General features: G+C 41.7%; 1 protein-coding gene across 1 annotated transcript in view; it reads left to right on the forward strand.

Annotated features, from left to right (window-relative positions):
* The window catches only part of ADAMTS5 (ADAM metallopeptidase with thrombospondin type 1 motif 5), a 36,094-nt gene extending 26,748 nt beyond the window's left edge, over positions 1-9,346 (forward strand). Inside the window, exons 5-8 of the mRNA XM_058859217.1 lie at positions 583-766; positions 1,201-1,376; positions 2,018-2,193; positions 5,522-9,346. Of these exons, the coding sequence (XP_058715200.1) occupies positions 583-766; positions 1,201-1,376; positions 2,018-2,193; positions 5,522-6,095 (1,110 nt within the window). The 3' untranslated portion in view covers positions 6,096-9,346. The remainder of the gene's footprint in view (positions 1-582; positions 767-1,200; positions 1,377-2,017; positions 2,194-5,521) is intronic.
* The last annotated feature ends 9,028 nt before the right edge of the window (positions 9,347-18,374 follow it).

Below are 18,374 nucleotides of genomic sequence, written 5' to 3' on the forward strand. Positions count from 1 at the left end.
GCCATTCAAATCAAGCTACAGCCTTTATGACCCTTTTTTAATGGATTTCTATACCCTTTTTTATGGATTTCTACACTTCTACATGATATTGCAATACTACAGCCAATGTAGACACTCCATCACTTGCCAGTAGCTCCAAGCAATACTTACGCATCACAATAGCTGGATTTAATTAGTCTCAGATTAGCAGTATGGATATATTCTGGGAGTTGAACCCCAGTTTAAGGGGCCTTTTTTGGTAGGAATAGCAAAAACTAAGAGAGGAGTGCATGAAACTGTGGGTGTGTTCCCTGAAGAGGCTGAAGCCAGCTGTGTGGAGCAAGGCTCAGCATTGGCTTTGCACCCACAGTGCAAATGAGGTGTCATCAGTGTGATGACAAGCAAAGACTGAAATTGATTAAAAATCAAAGATAGAAATTAACTTTGCTGGGAGAAAGAAGGTTCTAAGACTTGTTATGCCTGAATGGCCAACATGAAGGAATTGCCTTCAGTTGAGGAAAGCACTAGCAGTGACTTTGAGGTAACAGCTCCATTCACGCTTGGATGACAAACTCACCTCCTGCTGTTCCATGTGTTTTTCAGGCTTCAAGCCATGGCAACTGGGGTTCCTGGGGACCCTGGGGACAGTGCTCCCGTACCTGTGGGGGAGGAGTTCAGTTTGCCTATCGCCACTGCAACAACCCAGCCCCCAGGAACAACGGGAGATACTGCACAGGCAAGCGGGCCATCTACCGCTCCTGCAACGTCACTCCCTGCCCTGCCAACGGTGAGTGCCCTCCTGCTCCAGCCTGCCCTTCACTGACACAAAATACTGATTCTCTGCCCTGAAACCACACAGCAAAGGCTCACTGTAGCCTCCCCAAAATGTGTTTATCAAGGAAAGACATTTGTGGTTAGTACAATATCCTAATTCTTCACCCGCACCTCACCCTGGATGCCATAGAGAAAGAGCACTTGAGCGAAAAAAAGTCAGTCCTCTAAAATGAAACATCATGCAAACCTAAGGCTTTTAATGCTTGTTATGCCATGGGGTGATTTCCAAACTAAAACAGTAGTGGGGTTGGAAGGCCAGTTCTAAGTAAAGAAGTGATGCGACATAACTTAAAAATTATGTAGGAAAGAAATTGGAATAATAGATGGACATAATGGTATTTGCAGCATGGTCTGAAATAGCCACTAATGAGGTGAATAATCCCACAGCTAAATCCTTTCGACAAGAGCAGTGTGAAGCAAGGAATGGCTATCAGTCTGATGCAAAGGGGGTCAAGACTTTCGTGGAATGGGTCCCCAAGTATGCTGGAGTACTGCCTGGAGACGTCTGCAAGCTCACCTGCCGAGCCAAAGGAACCGGTTATTATGTGGTATTTTCTCAGAAGGTAATGGCAGCTCCAGTCAGGGTTTCATGGTCCAGTTTAGAAGTGTCCCATATTTTAGAAATCTTTCCCTACAATCAGGGAAAAGAAGTTAATCATATGATTCAAATATTTAACTGTGTGATCAGACTTAATGGTTCAATCCAGTGGTTGTACCTTAGGGCCAGAACTGGCCTCTGAAGTAAGTTTTCCCACATCTCAGTATGTGAATGAATGAAAAATATGGGCCTCTTTGCACTAGTTTGTTTTCAGTAGTGGATAAAGGGCTTTCTGCTTGGAGTTTTCTGTCATTATGGGGTTTTCTGGAGGAAAAAGAGTATTAGGAGAAAAGAGTACGTCTAACCCTGAACTATGTTTAAGGACTCCAGAGTAACTCCTAAAGAACCAGTTAGCATAGGATGATTAGTGGTACAGATGTGACTTGTGGTCAGTTTGCTCTATCAGATGCAATGCAAACTGAAAGTTAGCTGTCCTTGCTTTTGTCCTTTGGCTAAATTTCATCTGCTTTTTTACCATCAATATTAGAGAAGCTCAGTCTGGTCTCTCAGGGGAGGCAACCTGCTCTGAGTTAAATGAGGAACTGGGTTTTGCCAGGTGGATGCAAAACTAAAAATTTCTGAATCAAGTTTTGTTTGCTTGCCCAGGTCACTGATGGCACGGAGTGCCGACCCTACAGCAACTCGGTCTGTGTCCGAGGAAAGTGCATCCGAACGGGCTGTGATGGCATCATTGGATCCAAGCTCCAGTATGACAAGTGTGGGGTGTGTGGAGGAGACAACTCCAGCTGCACAAAAGTCATGGGAACCTTCACCAAAAAGAGGTACTGATCTCAACAGCAAATGCATCTTGTTGTGCAAATAGTTACTCTGCCGTGTGCTGCTTGCTTTTGTCTCTAAATGCAATTTGCTTTCACATGGGGGAAAAAACACACTGCCTGTAGCCTATTGCACTTTCCAGATGTGCACAGCTGGCTCCTAGCATTATCCTGAAATTGGAAAAGCATCAACTGGCAAAACACTGCTCCCAGCTCATTTCTGACACAAAGTGCTAGTGAAGCAGGTGAGCATCAATGGGAGTAAGGCATAGCAACTCATGCCACTTGCAAATCTTGCTGTGTCAGATGGGTTGTGATTGTGGTTCCTGGAGCACCCAGGAAAAGGAAGAGAGAAGTGAATCAGGAAGTTGTTGGGACCAGAATTATCTGTGTCTCTCTGAAATGCTGCATTTCCTGCATTTGCTGCATTAGCAAGTTCCACCCTGAGAATGCTTTTTCATCTCATCTATTTTGAGTGGCACTGAGGACATCCCACCTAATTTTGTGACCCGTGTTCCTTGTATTAGAAGTGCAGAGAAGCAGACAGCTGTAAACACTTTCCTTAATAGCTGAGAGAGATTATACCTAAAAATTCCCTTTTCCCACTGCTGGGCATGTGTGGAATTCAGGTAAATGGATAAGGTATCAGAAGTATCATAGGCTTACTCATGACTATATCCCTTCATGTCCACTGGCATAATATCAATCTCCAGATGGATTTTTTAAAGTCAAAATATTTATAGCAGTTATCCATGAGCCATTTTTTCTGTCAGAGTTCACCTTTTAACTGTAACAAAACTTAATACAAGTAAAATAAAAGGAGCTTCTGTTATGGTTTTCCCTCACCACACTGGGGGCAATACTGATAGACCAATCTCAAGTAAGTCCTTTCTGTCAACTAATTTTTCTCCTTCTTCAATTCTTGAAATTCATAGAAAAATTGGGATTTTTAAACATTATTTATACAGGTTCCAAGGTCTCAAAGGGATGATCCACTCATAGAAACTTACAGTTGGCAATTTCTACTCAGAATCAGGGACTGTATTAAGCATCTTTTATATATGAACTTGATTTTATATCTTTCAAATTCCTACACAGTGTGTTGAAAGCTACCAGAAGTTGAAATCTGACTCCTGAAATAGTCTTTTATTTCTATACATTTCAACAGACTGATTAATAGCAGTCAAAAATGGCTTGGAGAGTGAATTTATTCTAAAAATAAATATAATCCTAATCTTCTTCCTGGTAAACCAATGATTGCTCACCTAACAATGCCAAAACACCTCTGCCAAAAAGAATGGCTTTCCAACCAAATTAGTAATTATATAAACCAAATATTTTCCAATTAGTAAATACTGGAAATGTCTGTGAATGTCTGAATGAAGATGACAGTAGAAGATGTATTTCCTGTGATTTGGTAATAATGAAGCTCCAGGAAAAGTGTTAGAGGGGCTCAGTGAATTTCAGGGAGGCCAGATTTGTATCATGATACACTTGGAAATAGAGAGATTTATTATAATTATCCCTGTGAAGCTACCATCTTACCCACAAATCACGCCTTTAGGTGCCATGAGACTGGCCAGAGGGTAAAGTTATGTTCTAATAAGATTTTGATTGGATTTGGGACTGCTGATTTATTTTTACTGGAAAAGTTGTTTGAGGCAATTCTTCTCTGCGAGTACTTGACGTTAAAATAAACCTCGATCAAAACAGTGAAATCTTAATTGTCTGTAAATTGTTTTTAGTTTTCTTTGAAAGGGCAGTGCTGGAAAATCATCTTTCCTCCATTGACAAATGGCAGCTCCCTTGTTGCTGTCCACTATAAACTTTAACAATTTGTACATTAAATGTACAGGGAAATTTAAATACACAATGCAAAACTAATATTTCCCATTGCAGACAATTGCCATAACAACATTTGTTTGTGCTTTTTTTTTATTTTAAAGCAGGCAAAACAGAATCTTCTGGGAAATTTGCTTCCTAAGATTTTTGTTTAAAAAGCTGTAAAGCCAAATTATCAGAAGTTGGGAAAGAGGGGAATTAATCTGCACATGATTCTCTGTGCACATGGAGCATTACAGCTCTTCTTGCAGACAACTTAAATTCTCCAGGACTGCTTGCAGGTTTTGAACAAATGATTTTGTAATTTTAATGACATGTTTGAACTGAGTTATTCTGGCAGCTCTTGTGTAAAAATATTTGTGCAGTGCTGTAGAGCAGAGTCCCCAGCCTGCGATTCACACCATATTCCTCTAGCTTTATGGAGGTGCTAAATCAATGGGGTCTTAAGTCATTGTCCCATAACTGCTGGAAATAGCAGGGGATCAGCACAAATGTTTCATCTGTAATATCTGCAGTCTCTACTTGTGCAGCCAAAAGTTCTCAAAATTAGCAGTCTGTTCTTTAAACAATCCCAAAAGAGATGCCATCATTTTTATGTATTTTTAATTTATTTTCTCATTAAACCTTTCAGATATGAGGTACTTTCAGGGTGTCTTTGTCATGGGTTTAGGAATGAAAACACATCTCTGAAGTCCAGCTGGTAGCTTACAGCTATGTAAAGCCTTTAAATTTTTTTCTATATATCAGTAAAGTTAAAATAACATACTTGAGATAGTGATAAATTCCAGCACACGTGCAGGTTCTGAATGCTTGTCACTTTTGGTAAAAGAGTTTAATCTCTCATTCTAAATCCCAGTTAAGATAGTTCATAAGAAATGGAGAACTCCGTGATGGTACAAATTAAGCCTTTGGGTGCCCCTCTTTAATTTAGACACTCGACGATTAATCTTCGACTTTATAAATTTCAAAGTAAACAAATTTTTTCTCAGTGATCACGATTATTTTTAAATGTTCCCAAGGTACCTCTACCCAGCTGTTCCTCTGCTCGTGCTTTCCTTAATCATCATTATAGCAAAGACAGCAAGAAACAGCTGTAACCAATGCATATCTCATTATCTTTTCCTTGGCAGGCAGCGTGTGCATCGTATTTCATATCTCCCACCCTTTGCTGAAATCTATAAGCTATCTGTTGTTTTTCATTCCTCTGGTATCTGACCCATGTCAAACTGTCCCTAAAGCTAAAGATTAAGCAATCTGCAAGAAGTGCAGTAGAAACTTCTTGGAGAACACGAAGAACGACACAGTAGGCCAAGAGTGGAACCTGGTTAAATTAATCTTAGGGAAAATCCAGGTGTCCTGAACTGAAATGAAGCAAGATGCTGTTGTCCGTAGGCTGGACTCTAAGATCTGTCCCGGCCAGGTTGATTCTGTGTCGTGACAGTGATTTTGTGAGGCGTTGCAGTGAGACTTTTCCTTCTTTCCCTTCCTTCAGCAAGGGCTACACGGACGTGGTGAAGATCCCGGAAGGGGCGACCCACATCAAAGTGCGGCAGTTCAAGAGCAAGGACCAGAGCAGGTTCACGGCCTACCTGGCCCTGAAGAAGAAGAACGGGGAGTACCTGGTCAACGGGAAATACATGATCTCCACCTCGGAAACCATCATCGACATCAACGGCACCGTCATGAACTACAGCGGCTGGAGCCACAAGGACGACTTCCTGCACGCCATGGGCCACTCGGCCACCAAGGAGATCCTGATCGTGCAGATCCTGGCCACCGACCCCACGCAGCCCGTGGACGTGCGCTACAGCTTCTTCGTGCCAAAGAAACAGGGGCAGCTGCCAAACTCTGTCCCCAGCAGCGGCGGCGGCAGCGGCAAAGTGACTGTGCCGGCCGCACAGCCCCGCTGGGTGACGGGGCCCTGGCTTTCCTGCTCTCGAACATGCGACACGGGCTGGCACACCAGGACTGTCCAGTGCAAGGATGGGCATGGGAAACTGGCCAAGGGATGTCTGCTCTCCCAGAGACCCTCAGCATTCAAACAGTGCTTGCTGAAGAAGTGCTAACCTGTGGTGACCTTCTTTCAAAGAGGTTTGAGTAAGCCGTTGTTGGCGTGCTGGTGTCGGGTCTGCCCAGACAGAGAGAAGCAAAGGCTTCAATGTACTTGCGTTCAGTCTCTAATTATGGGCAGAATCTGCCTATTTGGACCAAATGAAGATGTGCACTGCTTTAAATAATAGTAGGGTGGTCTTAATATGTCAAAGAAAGTAAGCATTAAAGTTGTTATAAGCCCTCTGTGTCTGCAAAAACGTAAAATAAAATAATGCAAAAGAAGAAAAACTAGTGAATGGAGGACCCTGGGATATTTGAAGGTTACAGAATCATCTCCCCTTTTTCACCTACCTCTACTACAGTATGTCCTTAGGAAACGTCACATGACCCCATGATCCCACAGTAGCTTATTTTATACTGTTTTGTAAATATCTTTCAGTTGGTATATCACTTTATATCACTTCCTTCTATTAAAGAAATCAAAAGACAAACTACGTAAGCAAAATGATTGACCAAAGTATATCTGCAGCCCTTGTGGACTTGGCCATCCTTCAGAAAGGGCCACAGATGTTTTACTGGAAAATGAAGAGCTTGCTGCTGGTTTTAAAAAAGTGATACCTTTTGGTTTTGACAAAAGGAAAATACGTTTTTGTGGTAGGAATTTCCTGACAGTGTATCATTAATGTCTGACAAATCCTGTGTTTCCACCCCAGAGCTCTCAGGAGGAGCCTTGCAGCAGCTTGCAGAGCAGGGAAGCCCACATTGCTCCAACAGCAGGAGCATCAACAGCTCCTCCCCGTGTGTGTGTCAGGCAGGCACCAAAGGAGGAGCTGGCTGCCAGGAGGAGTTTGTGTACACTGTGCTTGTAAACCTGCCTGGTTCCAGCTGTGTCACAGCCTGGGCTCCTTGTTGTCACTGAACAAGAGCTGCTCCTCTCTGTGAAACAAAGGCATCCTGTACTTTGTAGAAAACTAGTTAGAGAACCAAAACTTACAGGTGAGGTAATCAAGTGTCTTCTAACTCAGATATTCTGAGGCTGTGTTCAGCTGCTTTCTCTGGTATTTTCTCTATGGCTTCCACCTTGAATTTAACAATGTGTAATGTACCTGCATTTTTCAAGAGGCTATCAAGGTCAAAAAAACACAGCAAGCAGTTAATATTTTATCACTGTTTTGTCCATTGTGTCTAACTCTGGTATTCATCTTACCAGCAAAAGTTTGTAACTATTTGTCTTTTTTTTTTATTGTTTTGTGTGTGTTTTGGGGTTTTTTTTAAAGCTATAGAAGGCATTCATGTTCTGTATATCTACCACATTTGGGAGGAAGAGGGGTCACTAGGAAGTCAAACCACATCAGGATGTGGAGGACTTGTCCAATATCAATAAGACTGTTTCCACAGCACAGGCAGTAGCTTGTAACAGTTTTCCTTGGCAGCAATTCCTGAATCCTCTTATTGTCTTCTGGAAGTTCTGTGATTGAGGCTGGGCATTTCACCTTGTGCAGGTGGAGGCCTGAGAGCAACCCTGGTAAAATTGCTCTCTTTAATATCAGCAGGCTTTGAATTAGACCCTAAGATAACAGGTACCAAAAGAAATGGTAAAAAACACACTGATGAAAGTAGAACCCTATATTTTACTCCCTTTGTTCATCCAAACAGAGGAGAAGGAGACTGCAGGAGGATTTTCAGACAAGCCTCAGCTGTAAGTCAGTGGTACTTGAGCACTGAAACACCTCAGGCTCTTCTGAAAATCCCAGGCATGAAATCAGCAGGGAAGACTTGCTGGAGTGTGGAGCAAGAAGGGCAGGTCTGACTCCAGGCTGACACAAACATGTTTTTGCAACTGTGGCATGTTTGTGTGAACTCTCAAAAATCATGTGATGATTTCAAAACAGCATAGAGTTGCTACATCTACAACTGTGAAATCTGGAGAAGGATCTGGTTTTTTACCCTGTTTTGAATAAACAGTACCAAGGGCAGGGCCTCCTCCTCTGTTAAATGGATTGCCAACAAATGTTATTAATCAGCTTTCAGAAACGGTGTGGCCTTCTGTTCAGGAGTGGACCCTGTGCAAAACTGTGGGTCTTGAGGAATACTCCCTATTTACTCTTGATCCCAATCTAAGAACTGAGGTCAAGGCTCAGAAAATTTGGAGAGTGTTGGAAAGTAAACATTTATGCCTCCCCTGCCTGTTAAAATAAGATCACCTTATTTTTCCTTCCAAGTAATCTAATTTTGTTGCTTATATATATGTATTACACATGTCCTAGAGCCTCTCCAAAAAGTCCATAACAAATAGAAACCATCATGAGAGGAAAAATCAGGAGATTTAATGTGTCTCAGCATAGACAATATTTGTCTCAGCATACAGCTGCTGCATTAAGTGCTGTTTGTGTTCTGTCATAATAGAGACAGAATGTGCAAGTATTTGTGTTTGCATCATGGTGATAATTTATTGTATATTCAGCAGACTGAGTAAAGCTTTTGGATGCTATCTAGGCATGCCATATGCAGGTATAAATTCAGAGCTTCCTTAAATCAGGAGTATCTTTTAAAAATGAGTTTACTTAGAAATAAACACATGAACAAACCACTGCAGTGATTTTTAACGGTGCAGCAATGAAGTGAATTAACACAGGCAAAGATGTGAGGGGGCAAAGGGGACAGACCAAGCAGGACCCTTGCAAGTGTAAGATAAAGGGTAAGTCACCACTTGCTTTTTCAGGTGCTCCTAAATCAGAGTCCAGTTCCAAACCTTGCCTGTGGCAGTCCTGGCTGTCCCATGTACCTGACGAATGAAGAATTGGTGCAAGGTCTGTTCCCAACTGAATTCCGTGTCACTCACACTGTGACATCATTGTTTACATTTCTACCCAGTGTTGCACAGCTGGATTCATGAAATGCACCAAGGGGATGGAAACCTGGAATTCTGCTCTTGGCACAGCCAGGAACAATCTCAGTGTTAAATTCACTCTGACTTTGGGACACGCTTCCAGTGCCCTTAGATGAGTTTGGACCCCTCAGCATCAGTGGGGTTTACAGCATCTGCTTTTCAAGTAGGATATTCTCATTAGGAAAAAGCCTGGCATCTGTGTTTTGACTGTGTACAAGAAATTAAGTTTAGCTGCCCTCCTGTGGAAACAGTTTTATCACAAGGGGAAGAGGGAAAAATCTTGTGGATTAATAACAACTGTTAAAAAAAAAAAAAAAGGCAACACAGCACTGAAAAAAATAAAATAATTTATTGTTTTTACAACTGGTATGTGAACGGATGTAATGAATTTATTTATTCTTATTTAACAAAATACCAATTGTGCAGATTCTATATTTAAAATGATTTGCTATCGTCTCTGGCTCTCTTTCTGGCTCTCTTAATTTATGCTTTGGATTTGTGTTGAAAGTATGCCTTGTGAGTTTACATAATATATGGCACTGGTCATTTTTTGTATGATTTTATTTAGAAGACTGCATGGAACAGGAGTATATGTGTATACACATCTATAGATGTATATTCTTTTTCTGCTGCCACCTTTTCCTTAGAGAAGTTGTAGCTTTTTAATTTGATGACACCTCGTGTGTCTCCAGGCTCCTTGTTACACTTCAAAAAGCTCTCAACAAGCAAGTCCCAAAGGTCTGTGGACCAAAAAAAACCCAGTAATGGCTCCTGAAGAAGTCAGAAAAGAGACTGGTGTCTCAAAGGCATGTGCAGTTCATGCTGGAGGCCTCAGTGATTGATCCCCAGAGCTGATCCTGGCGCTTGCTTAAATTGTAGCAGAATTTCAATAACTGGGAGTCCTCTCCATGGGCGTGAAGTTCCTCTGAGTTGCCAGCACTCTTCTCTAATGTAGTTTCTGATGTTTAAGTGACAACACTAAAGAGAAAGCTCCTGGGTGTCTCTTTATAAAATAGCTTGATAATAAACATATTATTTGGTTTATGAGGACTGAACCATTAAGAAAGCTGTTTTTCCCATGTTATCAATGTTTATATACATATACAAATATGTATATTTGGCTATAAAAAGTCAAAACCCCAACTTGGAAGGCTTTGCAATGTTTTACTTCATTGTATTTCAGCTCTTTGCACCACATCAGGCAAAGTTAGATTAAAAAAAAAAGGAACAGCAAAGCATGTTTCCATGAGAATAATACCTGTTTGCTTCTACTTTTCTTCTAGTTTGACTAGTGCAGACCTCAAGGGAACTGGAATTGGGTGCAGTGTGAGGGGAAAAATGTGATGCAGATAAATCTCCAGCTTTTCTGCATAAATATTAATTTACCAATACAGATGGCTCTGCGAGGGCAGTGCTACAGACTGTACATAAACAGTTCCAAGCTGCTGGAAGTCACCTGGTTCCCCAGAGCCCACGGTCACCTGAGTTAAATTCCAGCTCAGCCTCTCTTCTGCCCCCCAGGCACTGCCCACGGCCAGTCAGCCACGAGGCTTTAGAGGAATTAGGGATGGCCAGTGGGTGATGCTTCTTCTCTCAAGGCCCAATCCAAAATGCCAGGGAATACGTGCCTGGGCTTTGGGAATCATAGGGGCAGGCCTTGAACAGGGTTTCATCATGAATTGTGGGCTTTCAGCAGTATGTTCAGGTGAATGTTTCTCCTCATGCCATGCTGTTGTCACTGAGGAAGTGGAGCCTATAGCAAGAGGCAAAATTAGATTCTCTGGGCATAGGCTGGAATTTTGAGGGGAAAAAAAAAAAAAAAGTTATGTGGTTTGGAAGTTTTTTCCTTTTTTGAAATGATTTGATTTGTATAGAGCTGTCAGAGTGCCTCTGCATTCATACTTGCCATGTGCAACATTTTCAAGGGTTTTTTCCCTGTGGGTGCCCTTATACTAACTTGTATAGTAAAGCTAGTCCAATTCTTGTTTCAAATAACATTGCAAATGCAGATATTTCTGGTTTATTACACCCACCAGCAATGTCTCTTAATGTCAGAGATTATTGAGTCCTCACATGGCACCCCAAAAGTGCTTTGAGGCTTAGAAGGTTTAAGCACAAGCACAAGCTTTCAGTGATAAAATTTGAAAAGCCCTAAACACAGGTGAGTTGTGTAAGAGCTTCTCCCCACACCACACCAAACATCCCAACACTGTCCCACTGCTCTGCACTCTGTGAGTCAGGACAAAACTCACAGCATCTTTTGCCCTGGAAGTTGTCTGTGGAGGCTCAGAGTCAGTGTAAAAACAGCAAAATCCTCTCCACAAACACCAGCCTGGTGTAGACCATGTTCAGACACCCCTGGCTAAGTGGAGGTGCATATTTTGTGTGTGTGCTTGTGTATGTGAGTGCCTGGGTCTCCGTAACTCCCACTCACAGTGGGAAAGAAAAGTTACACTGGGTTTAGAAATACCTACATAAATTTAAATTTACTTCATGGCATCATTTGGCTTTGCTGGAGGTGCTTCAGACTTACACCACTGTGACAGCATAGTTTTTTCTTTATTTATAGTAACTGGTTTACACAATTTATCATGCGAACTGTGAAATCTACAAATAGATTATCTTATGAAACACAGTGACAGGCATACAGGCATTGTTAAAATCCCATCAGATACAGGAAATAGTGTGCTGAATTAAGTAAGTTGGAGATAGGGTATAATTCTGTAGAGCAATAAATTTCACTTCTATTGCCAGGTCATCTGCTTAGCATCAGATAAGAAAATGAACAAGGTATTGCAGGCAAGACTAAGGGGAAAGCATGAAGTTCGGGTTTGCTTAGTTTACTTCATGTTCCTCTGTGCCCTGTTGGTGTCAGCATATTGTGGGAAGTCACTTTGTCACCTGGCTGAAAAACCACTACCCTTTCAGAAACCAAGATGTGTCAGAAAACTTATTTTTCATCCTAGTCTGTGTCTAATCAGAGGGAGTTAATATTTTTAGAGCACCACTGTGTCAGCCAGTTTACATCATAAAAATGTTATGCAAAATATAAATTCATTTGAACTGAACTGTGTAAAGTTTACACTTGTACAACGACACACAGAAGGCCAAAACTTTGTTTTGCAAACCATTACATATGTATAATTTACCAGTTGTAATCTTAAAACACTTGACTCTGTGATTTCAGTAAAAGTAATAAATACAGACTGTATCATAGGTCCAAAATATTTGTTTATATGGCATATTTGGGGCCCTCTGCTCTTTGTGGCCCACTGCAGCCAGATGAGCATGAAGACCTTGAGCATAAATTTAAGACATAAATATTCTTTCTATATGTGAACACTGCCTTTTAGTTGTGGTAGGGTGGAGTTCTAAAGTGTTTTGGGGAGTTGTGAAACAGCAGGAAAGTGCAAAAGGTGGTGTTTGTTATAAGATTCGTAATCATCCATCCAGAGCAGTCTCAGAGCAGTAAAGACATGCCAGAAGGGATGGTGCTGAGGTAGTGGCACAGAAAGGTGAGAGGTTTTTTTGAGGAGACAGAGCTGCAGATACTCCAGTTGAAGTGTGGCTCTTCAGAGGTACTGTTACAAAGATTTACTTTTCTAATAGAACCTTATAATTCATTTTTCATGCTGATTTCTCGCTTATCATTTCACATACCACAACACTACACTGGGAGTTTTTCTTGTTCCCAAAAATGGAGCTTTCCAAAAATATATTCTTCCCAAAAGCAAACTCATCCTGTCTAAATCTTATCCCATGTGCATGTCTAATCTATTGATTGCTGGCATTTTTATGAATTTGGGATTTTGCCTTTTATTAACTTGGAGGTTTTGCTTTCTTGTGTTTCACAAATTGTGAATGAAATTGGATTTTATTTACAGGAAAAGTTTATATATGCCTAGGAACAGCTCTTCTTCCTAGGCTGTTAAGCAATGGCAGTGCAGCTTTACAGAGCTGTCAGTACCTACAGAGGGACCCAAGCTCTTTACAAAAAAGTTTTATCACATAGGGATACATCAGTGCCTCCTCCACAGCTTTGCATAACAAGCTGCAATGTCACTGTGATCGTGGCAGGTCCTGCCTTCCCAGAATTCCATTTTCATTTCCCACTTTAGAGTTTGCAGTAGCTCAGAGAAAGCCATTACTGGCAAGGGAAATCCATTGGTTTACAAATCAAATGGAGCAGATACAGCATTATAGACTTTCCCAAATGTCCAGAGCTGCCATAATCCCATTACTGTGCAGGGACTGTTCTGTATCAGGAAGATGAACTCATTCTCTCTTAATGCATTTTCCATCTCATCATATTGTGACATTTCACCTCTTCAGAAACTATCTGTAATTACATGTGAGGAGGGAGATCGTTATTCCCAAGATTATCAACTTGTAGACCCAAATCTCATTTTTAGGTGGGGATGCAAGATGGATTTGATCCAATATCAGTATTTTAGCCAAACCAATCCTTTTTTTTTTTAAGGGAAAAAAAAAATCCCACATCAGTTTTGGAAGCCTCCGAGTACATCCAGTAATCAAACTAAAAAATGTACAAGTCTTTCCACACTGCTTATGCAGTTACCTCATTCTCCAGTACTCTGTGAAGTTTAAAGCAATAAATCCATCATACTTAGACCACTCACCATTCTAAGCTGACCCAAGGACACGGTTGAAGAGTAAGTGCATGGGAAAAATAATTTAACAAAAGCCAAGGAAAAAATATTATTTTCCACACTTGGAGGGCCAGGGCGGCAATCTCTTTGCTTTCCCTTGATTATTCTGTGAAAAAAGACCCACATTAAGTGAAAACTCACAGACATTTTCTCAAGTAGTTGCTCCAGAAGGCTTTGTTGTAGCAATCTAAGGCTGAGCTTATTAAAACAGCAGTTTTGGCCATTGCCACCATAGTGACTGCTCCAAGTGTTGCTAAAGAAATCCAGTGAGACAAGGAGGTTGGATGAAATTCTGGGACATGTAGGCGTGGGAGAAAGAAGGGTGAAGAGCCCTTACTCCTTTTGAGCTTTAAGCTGCTGGGTAGCAGGTGCTGTGTCCCCTCCCAATGGGATGCATCCCATGCCCATGGAACATTTTGCTTCTGATCAAAGGCCAAATGCCCTGGTGAGGTTTGCAGATGTGAATTCTGCCCTAGTAACCATATAAGGGCCATACACACATGTTAGTGCAAATAAACTACATTTTGGGGGGTGAAAAAACATGCAAATTGCACCTGACTGGCAATGCAGCAGATGCCCACTGGAAAGCAACCCTGTAAAGCCATGGAGGTACCAGAGAGGAACATCACAGTGAGCACCAGTGATACCTTAAGTTTTAGCTTTCATATTATCCAGATTCTGTACTGCAGTGCTATGTAACTCTGAACTTCATACAAAGTGCTATCAAGTTCTCTTCACAGTTTAGTTAGACAAAACAATCCTTTTCCAGCCAGAGAACCAAGGACACCATTCAGGCCAAAAAAGTATAAATAACAACAAACTGAGGACAGCAGTCCGGGAGGATGGGACTTCATAACCTGAAGCTGTAATTGGACAATTAACCCAAATACATAAATGGACCAAAAGTTATAAAAGTGTAAAAACTCGTGACATGCCATCCATCTTGGGTGGAGCCACGGCCAGACTCTTGTACTGCCCAAGGTGCATCCTTTGAAGGTCTTTTTAATATATCCCTACTTTATTCCTTTAACACTGTCTAGCCTTTTTTCCTAGGTAGCCTGTCTAGGCATCACCAGGACAGTCCTGTAGTGCCCCAGAGCATCGGGGAACTCGCATCTTGAAATAGTTGAGAGCTGGCAGGAGGCCACCCATACAAAGGCTGAGATGGCAGCTGCCCAACAAACAAGGCTTAGTTACCTAGTAAAGGTGGTCTGTAACTAAAGGGGAACAAAAATTACACTGGAAACTTTCCGAGAGCACTTTAAAGTGGTCGATTTGAGGCCGGGCCCTGCCCACTGGAAGCGGGCCTTTGCCGAAGGCCTCGCTGCGCTGGGCCGGGTTTTGTCCAGAACAAACAGCACTGGGTGCATTCTGTGTGGGCTGGGAGGAATGTTTTCTCACTGATATTTATGTGGCATGCTAAGAGCTGACAGCCATCCAGAGCGGGGTTTGGGGCCAATGTTTCATTTTAAATAGATGCTGCACACGGAGGAAGGAAAGCAACATGCAATGGCATTGCTTGTGAGGGGTGGCCCGAGCGGCAGAGCCGAGACAGGCTCCGTATGGCGAACCAGAGAGAGAGAGGTTGTTTCGACAGGAATTTGAGCTATGAAAGGATTTAAGGGGAAATTACCAACCAGTCTGGCATTCCGATGCCAAAATACACAGGCAGACCTGGCTGCACAGGCACGCTGTAATGCTCCTCAGCTTGGTTTCAAAGGGAGAAGGGAAGTGGCAGGACCTGGCTGTGGAAACCTCAGCCTCTCCATGCACGCAGGGAATAAAAGATCTCCATCACAACACCACCCCTTTGTCGGGATCAAATCAAACTCTGACATGAAAAACCTTTCCTTCAGAAAACAGAAGAAAGAACCAAAGGATGTTTTGCTTCCCTCTCCATCAGGATATTTAGTATTTTGAAATGAGTTTGTTGTGCATTTTTGGCTATTTTTCCCCCCAAAATAGGCCAGGTAGAGATGAAGCCAGAACCTAAGGCAAGTTGTGATGTTGCTGTGGAACAGCTTTGCCTCCAGAAGGTCTCTGCCTGCCTCAGCCTGCTCAAGGCTTTCCCAGTATGGCTCCAGTCTCAGGCTCCTCTTCCCCAGAGCTCACAACTTCTACCCCCGGAGCCATTTCCTTTGGCTGCATTCATAATGTGTATTTAAATCATCACCTGGTTTGCTTTCAGAGCTGGTCAGGTTTCTAGAAATATGGAAAAGAGGATGTTTAATACCAAGTAGATTACAGGAAAAAAACACATCAGAAAAAAAAGAAATTAGGAGATGTAGTTACTTCTCATTTACAGCTACAAAAGAGAAAAAGAAGGGGAAAGCTCCAAGAAGGAAGAGTATCTATGAACTGTATCTCTTCTCTCTTGAATCTGGACATAAGCCATAACCAGGCAGCATCCAAAAACTTTGGAAGACTCAGGGAGTTAATTTAGATCTCACAGAACTCAGTATCTTGGGCTAAGTTTTAAAATATAAAGCAGAACAGCTAAAATAAGAGATTTGAGCAGTGATAGAAGAAAAAATATTTTAATTTTCAATTAGATACAGCAAGGAGGGAGAATTAACTAAGAAGGGAGCCCAGACAGTTTAGGATAATTTCATACAAAGTTAACAGACAAATATAAGGAGAAAAAGGAATTGATCCTGAAAGGATAAATACAGATTTCCATTAGAAGCAGTAGCTGAAGGATTCATACCCCATTTTTTATGAGAATGTGGATATTGTTACTAAAAAACTGAAGGCTGCAGCCCAGATGGGTTTAACATTTTAAGCCTTTTTAAAGCCTAGTTGATTTATTTAATTAGATATTCCAGAAGGCTCCTACTCCTGCATGGAAGCAATGGTAGCTGCTATATGCATTACGAATCATAAAGGGGTGGGAGTGAGTCAGTCACTCCTGATGTACCTCTGAATGTAGCACTGGCTTTCAGAGCAAAGGCTTAGCAGGGAAAATAGAATTTCTTTGTACACCTGTACTACAAGAAGATGCACCTCAGAGACACGGGATTTAGGCATCTGCTTGATGAACTGGAGATTAACTCCAAGGGCTCTTGTTGAAAAGAAAAAGCCTGGGACCAGGGTGAGGGTCCCCACTGGAGGTGCATCACAACCGTGGGTTGCAAAGGCTCCTTGAGGGACAACGTAGGTGCTGACCCCAGAAATTTGTGAGGGTGAATGGATAAACCCTGCCTAGGAGCCAGTCCTTGAGCAGGGGTGTGAGGCCAATTCACCTGACTTGGGCCTGTGAGTAAATCATCCGGGACACAGCTCAAAGCACTGCAGGGAAGTAGCTGGAGGACCACAAAAACTACATTGGTGTCTATATGGAACAGACAGAGGTTATTTTAGCAGTGTGAAATGTTTTTGGATTCCAACAGCACACAAATAGTGCCAGAGTAATTTGCCAGTGACAATAATGTGTGGTGTAATGCTGAAGATGAAAAGCCTTCAGCTGGGTTTGACCCAGTATAAACCATCCCTGGGTTCTACTCCAGTTGTTTGCAGTGTTTATCAGCTATATCTGGGCTTTTTATCCAGATGGATGTTGTCCATCACTTGAAGAGAGATACATATTAAATTATGTCTACAATTAGATTTACACTTAAAATGTCACTTTTGTTTCTAAATCATTCCAGTGAATTTGTAAATCCCATCCTTAAAGCTTTTGAAAAACATACTCTTTTTTTACACTGCTATTTAACACCAGAGTGTGGTTCCAGCCAAAACCTGAAATCCCACGCAAGGCAGATTATGTTCAGCTCTCTGGCCGTATGTGTATTTTCCTCTTCTATGTACCTTACAAGCCAAAGCCTGAATTTAGCCCTAAAAGCATATCCTGAGCATACACTCAGGAGACCACATTCAGGATCCTGCCACCCATCATATTGAACTGATGGATTCTACCAGGATTGGTAGTAAAACCATCATTTCAAATATGGCTCTTTACTTAAAGCCTTTTTTTTGTTGTTATAATGGTATAGTAGTTATGGCAACTGCTTCCTGCCACCTCTGCTGCCAAAAGCCACAATCCATCCATGAAAAAGAGCTCCTCCATCCAAACACATTTTTCAGTGGACAGCAGCATTCCCTGGCTGGAGCACACTCTTCCCTTCCCTTCTGCCAAACAAAATGTGTAACGAATGTGAGCTAAGAGTGAGGAATTAAGTGAACTTCTTACAAATGACTTCGTATTTTTACACATACATGCAAGATACAAGAAATAAGAACACCTCTCAGGGAGGGTTGAGCAGGAGAAAAGTGTAGTGAACCCCCAGGGCTGTTCAATGAAAGAAAATGTTTTCCTTTCTTAGAACACATTTGGAATTCAAACTCTTAAAAGTCTTGGCATAATACTAATTTAAAAATTGGTGAGTTATTTCCCCTTTTCCCTTAGTTTTATTCTACCTTCGAGGTCAGTGGCAGGATTTCTCAAGTCTGGGGTATTTCCTGCACGATGATCAAAGTTTGCTCTATGAATTTGAAAATAAAATGTTCCTATTCTTTGCTAGTCCCATAACTCTGTTTCTGTGGGCAGTTCTTCCTGGTCTTGACACAAAGTAAGTCTTACATTTCTTGTTTGACAACATGGTTTTAGAAAAGTTTTACAATTGCTTTTATAGGGTGTATTAATAACTATTATTTTCCCTCCCTAGGTGTAATTCCCATGCAGAGCTATGTGGATCTTGCTTGTCTTTCCCTTGCTTTGTCGGCTGTGACCTTTC

This window comes from Poecile atricapillus, chromosome 1, assembly GCF_030490865.1.
Source record: "Poecile atricapillus isolate bPoeAtr1 chromosome 1, bPoeAtr1.hap1, whole genome shotgun sequence".
Lineage (NCBI taxonomy): Eukaryota > Metazoa > Chordata > Aves > Passeriformes > Paridae > Poecile > Poecile atricapillus.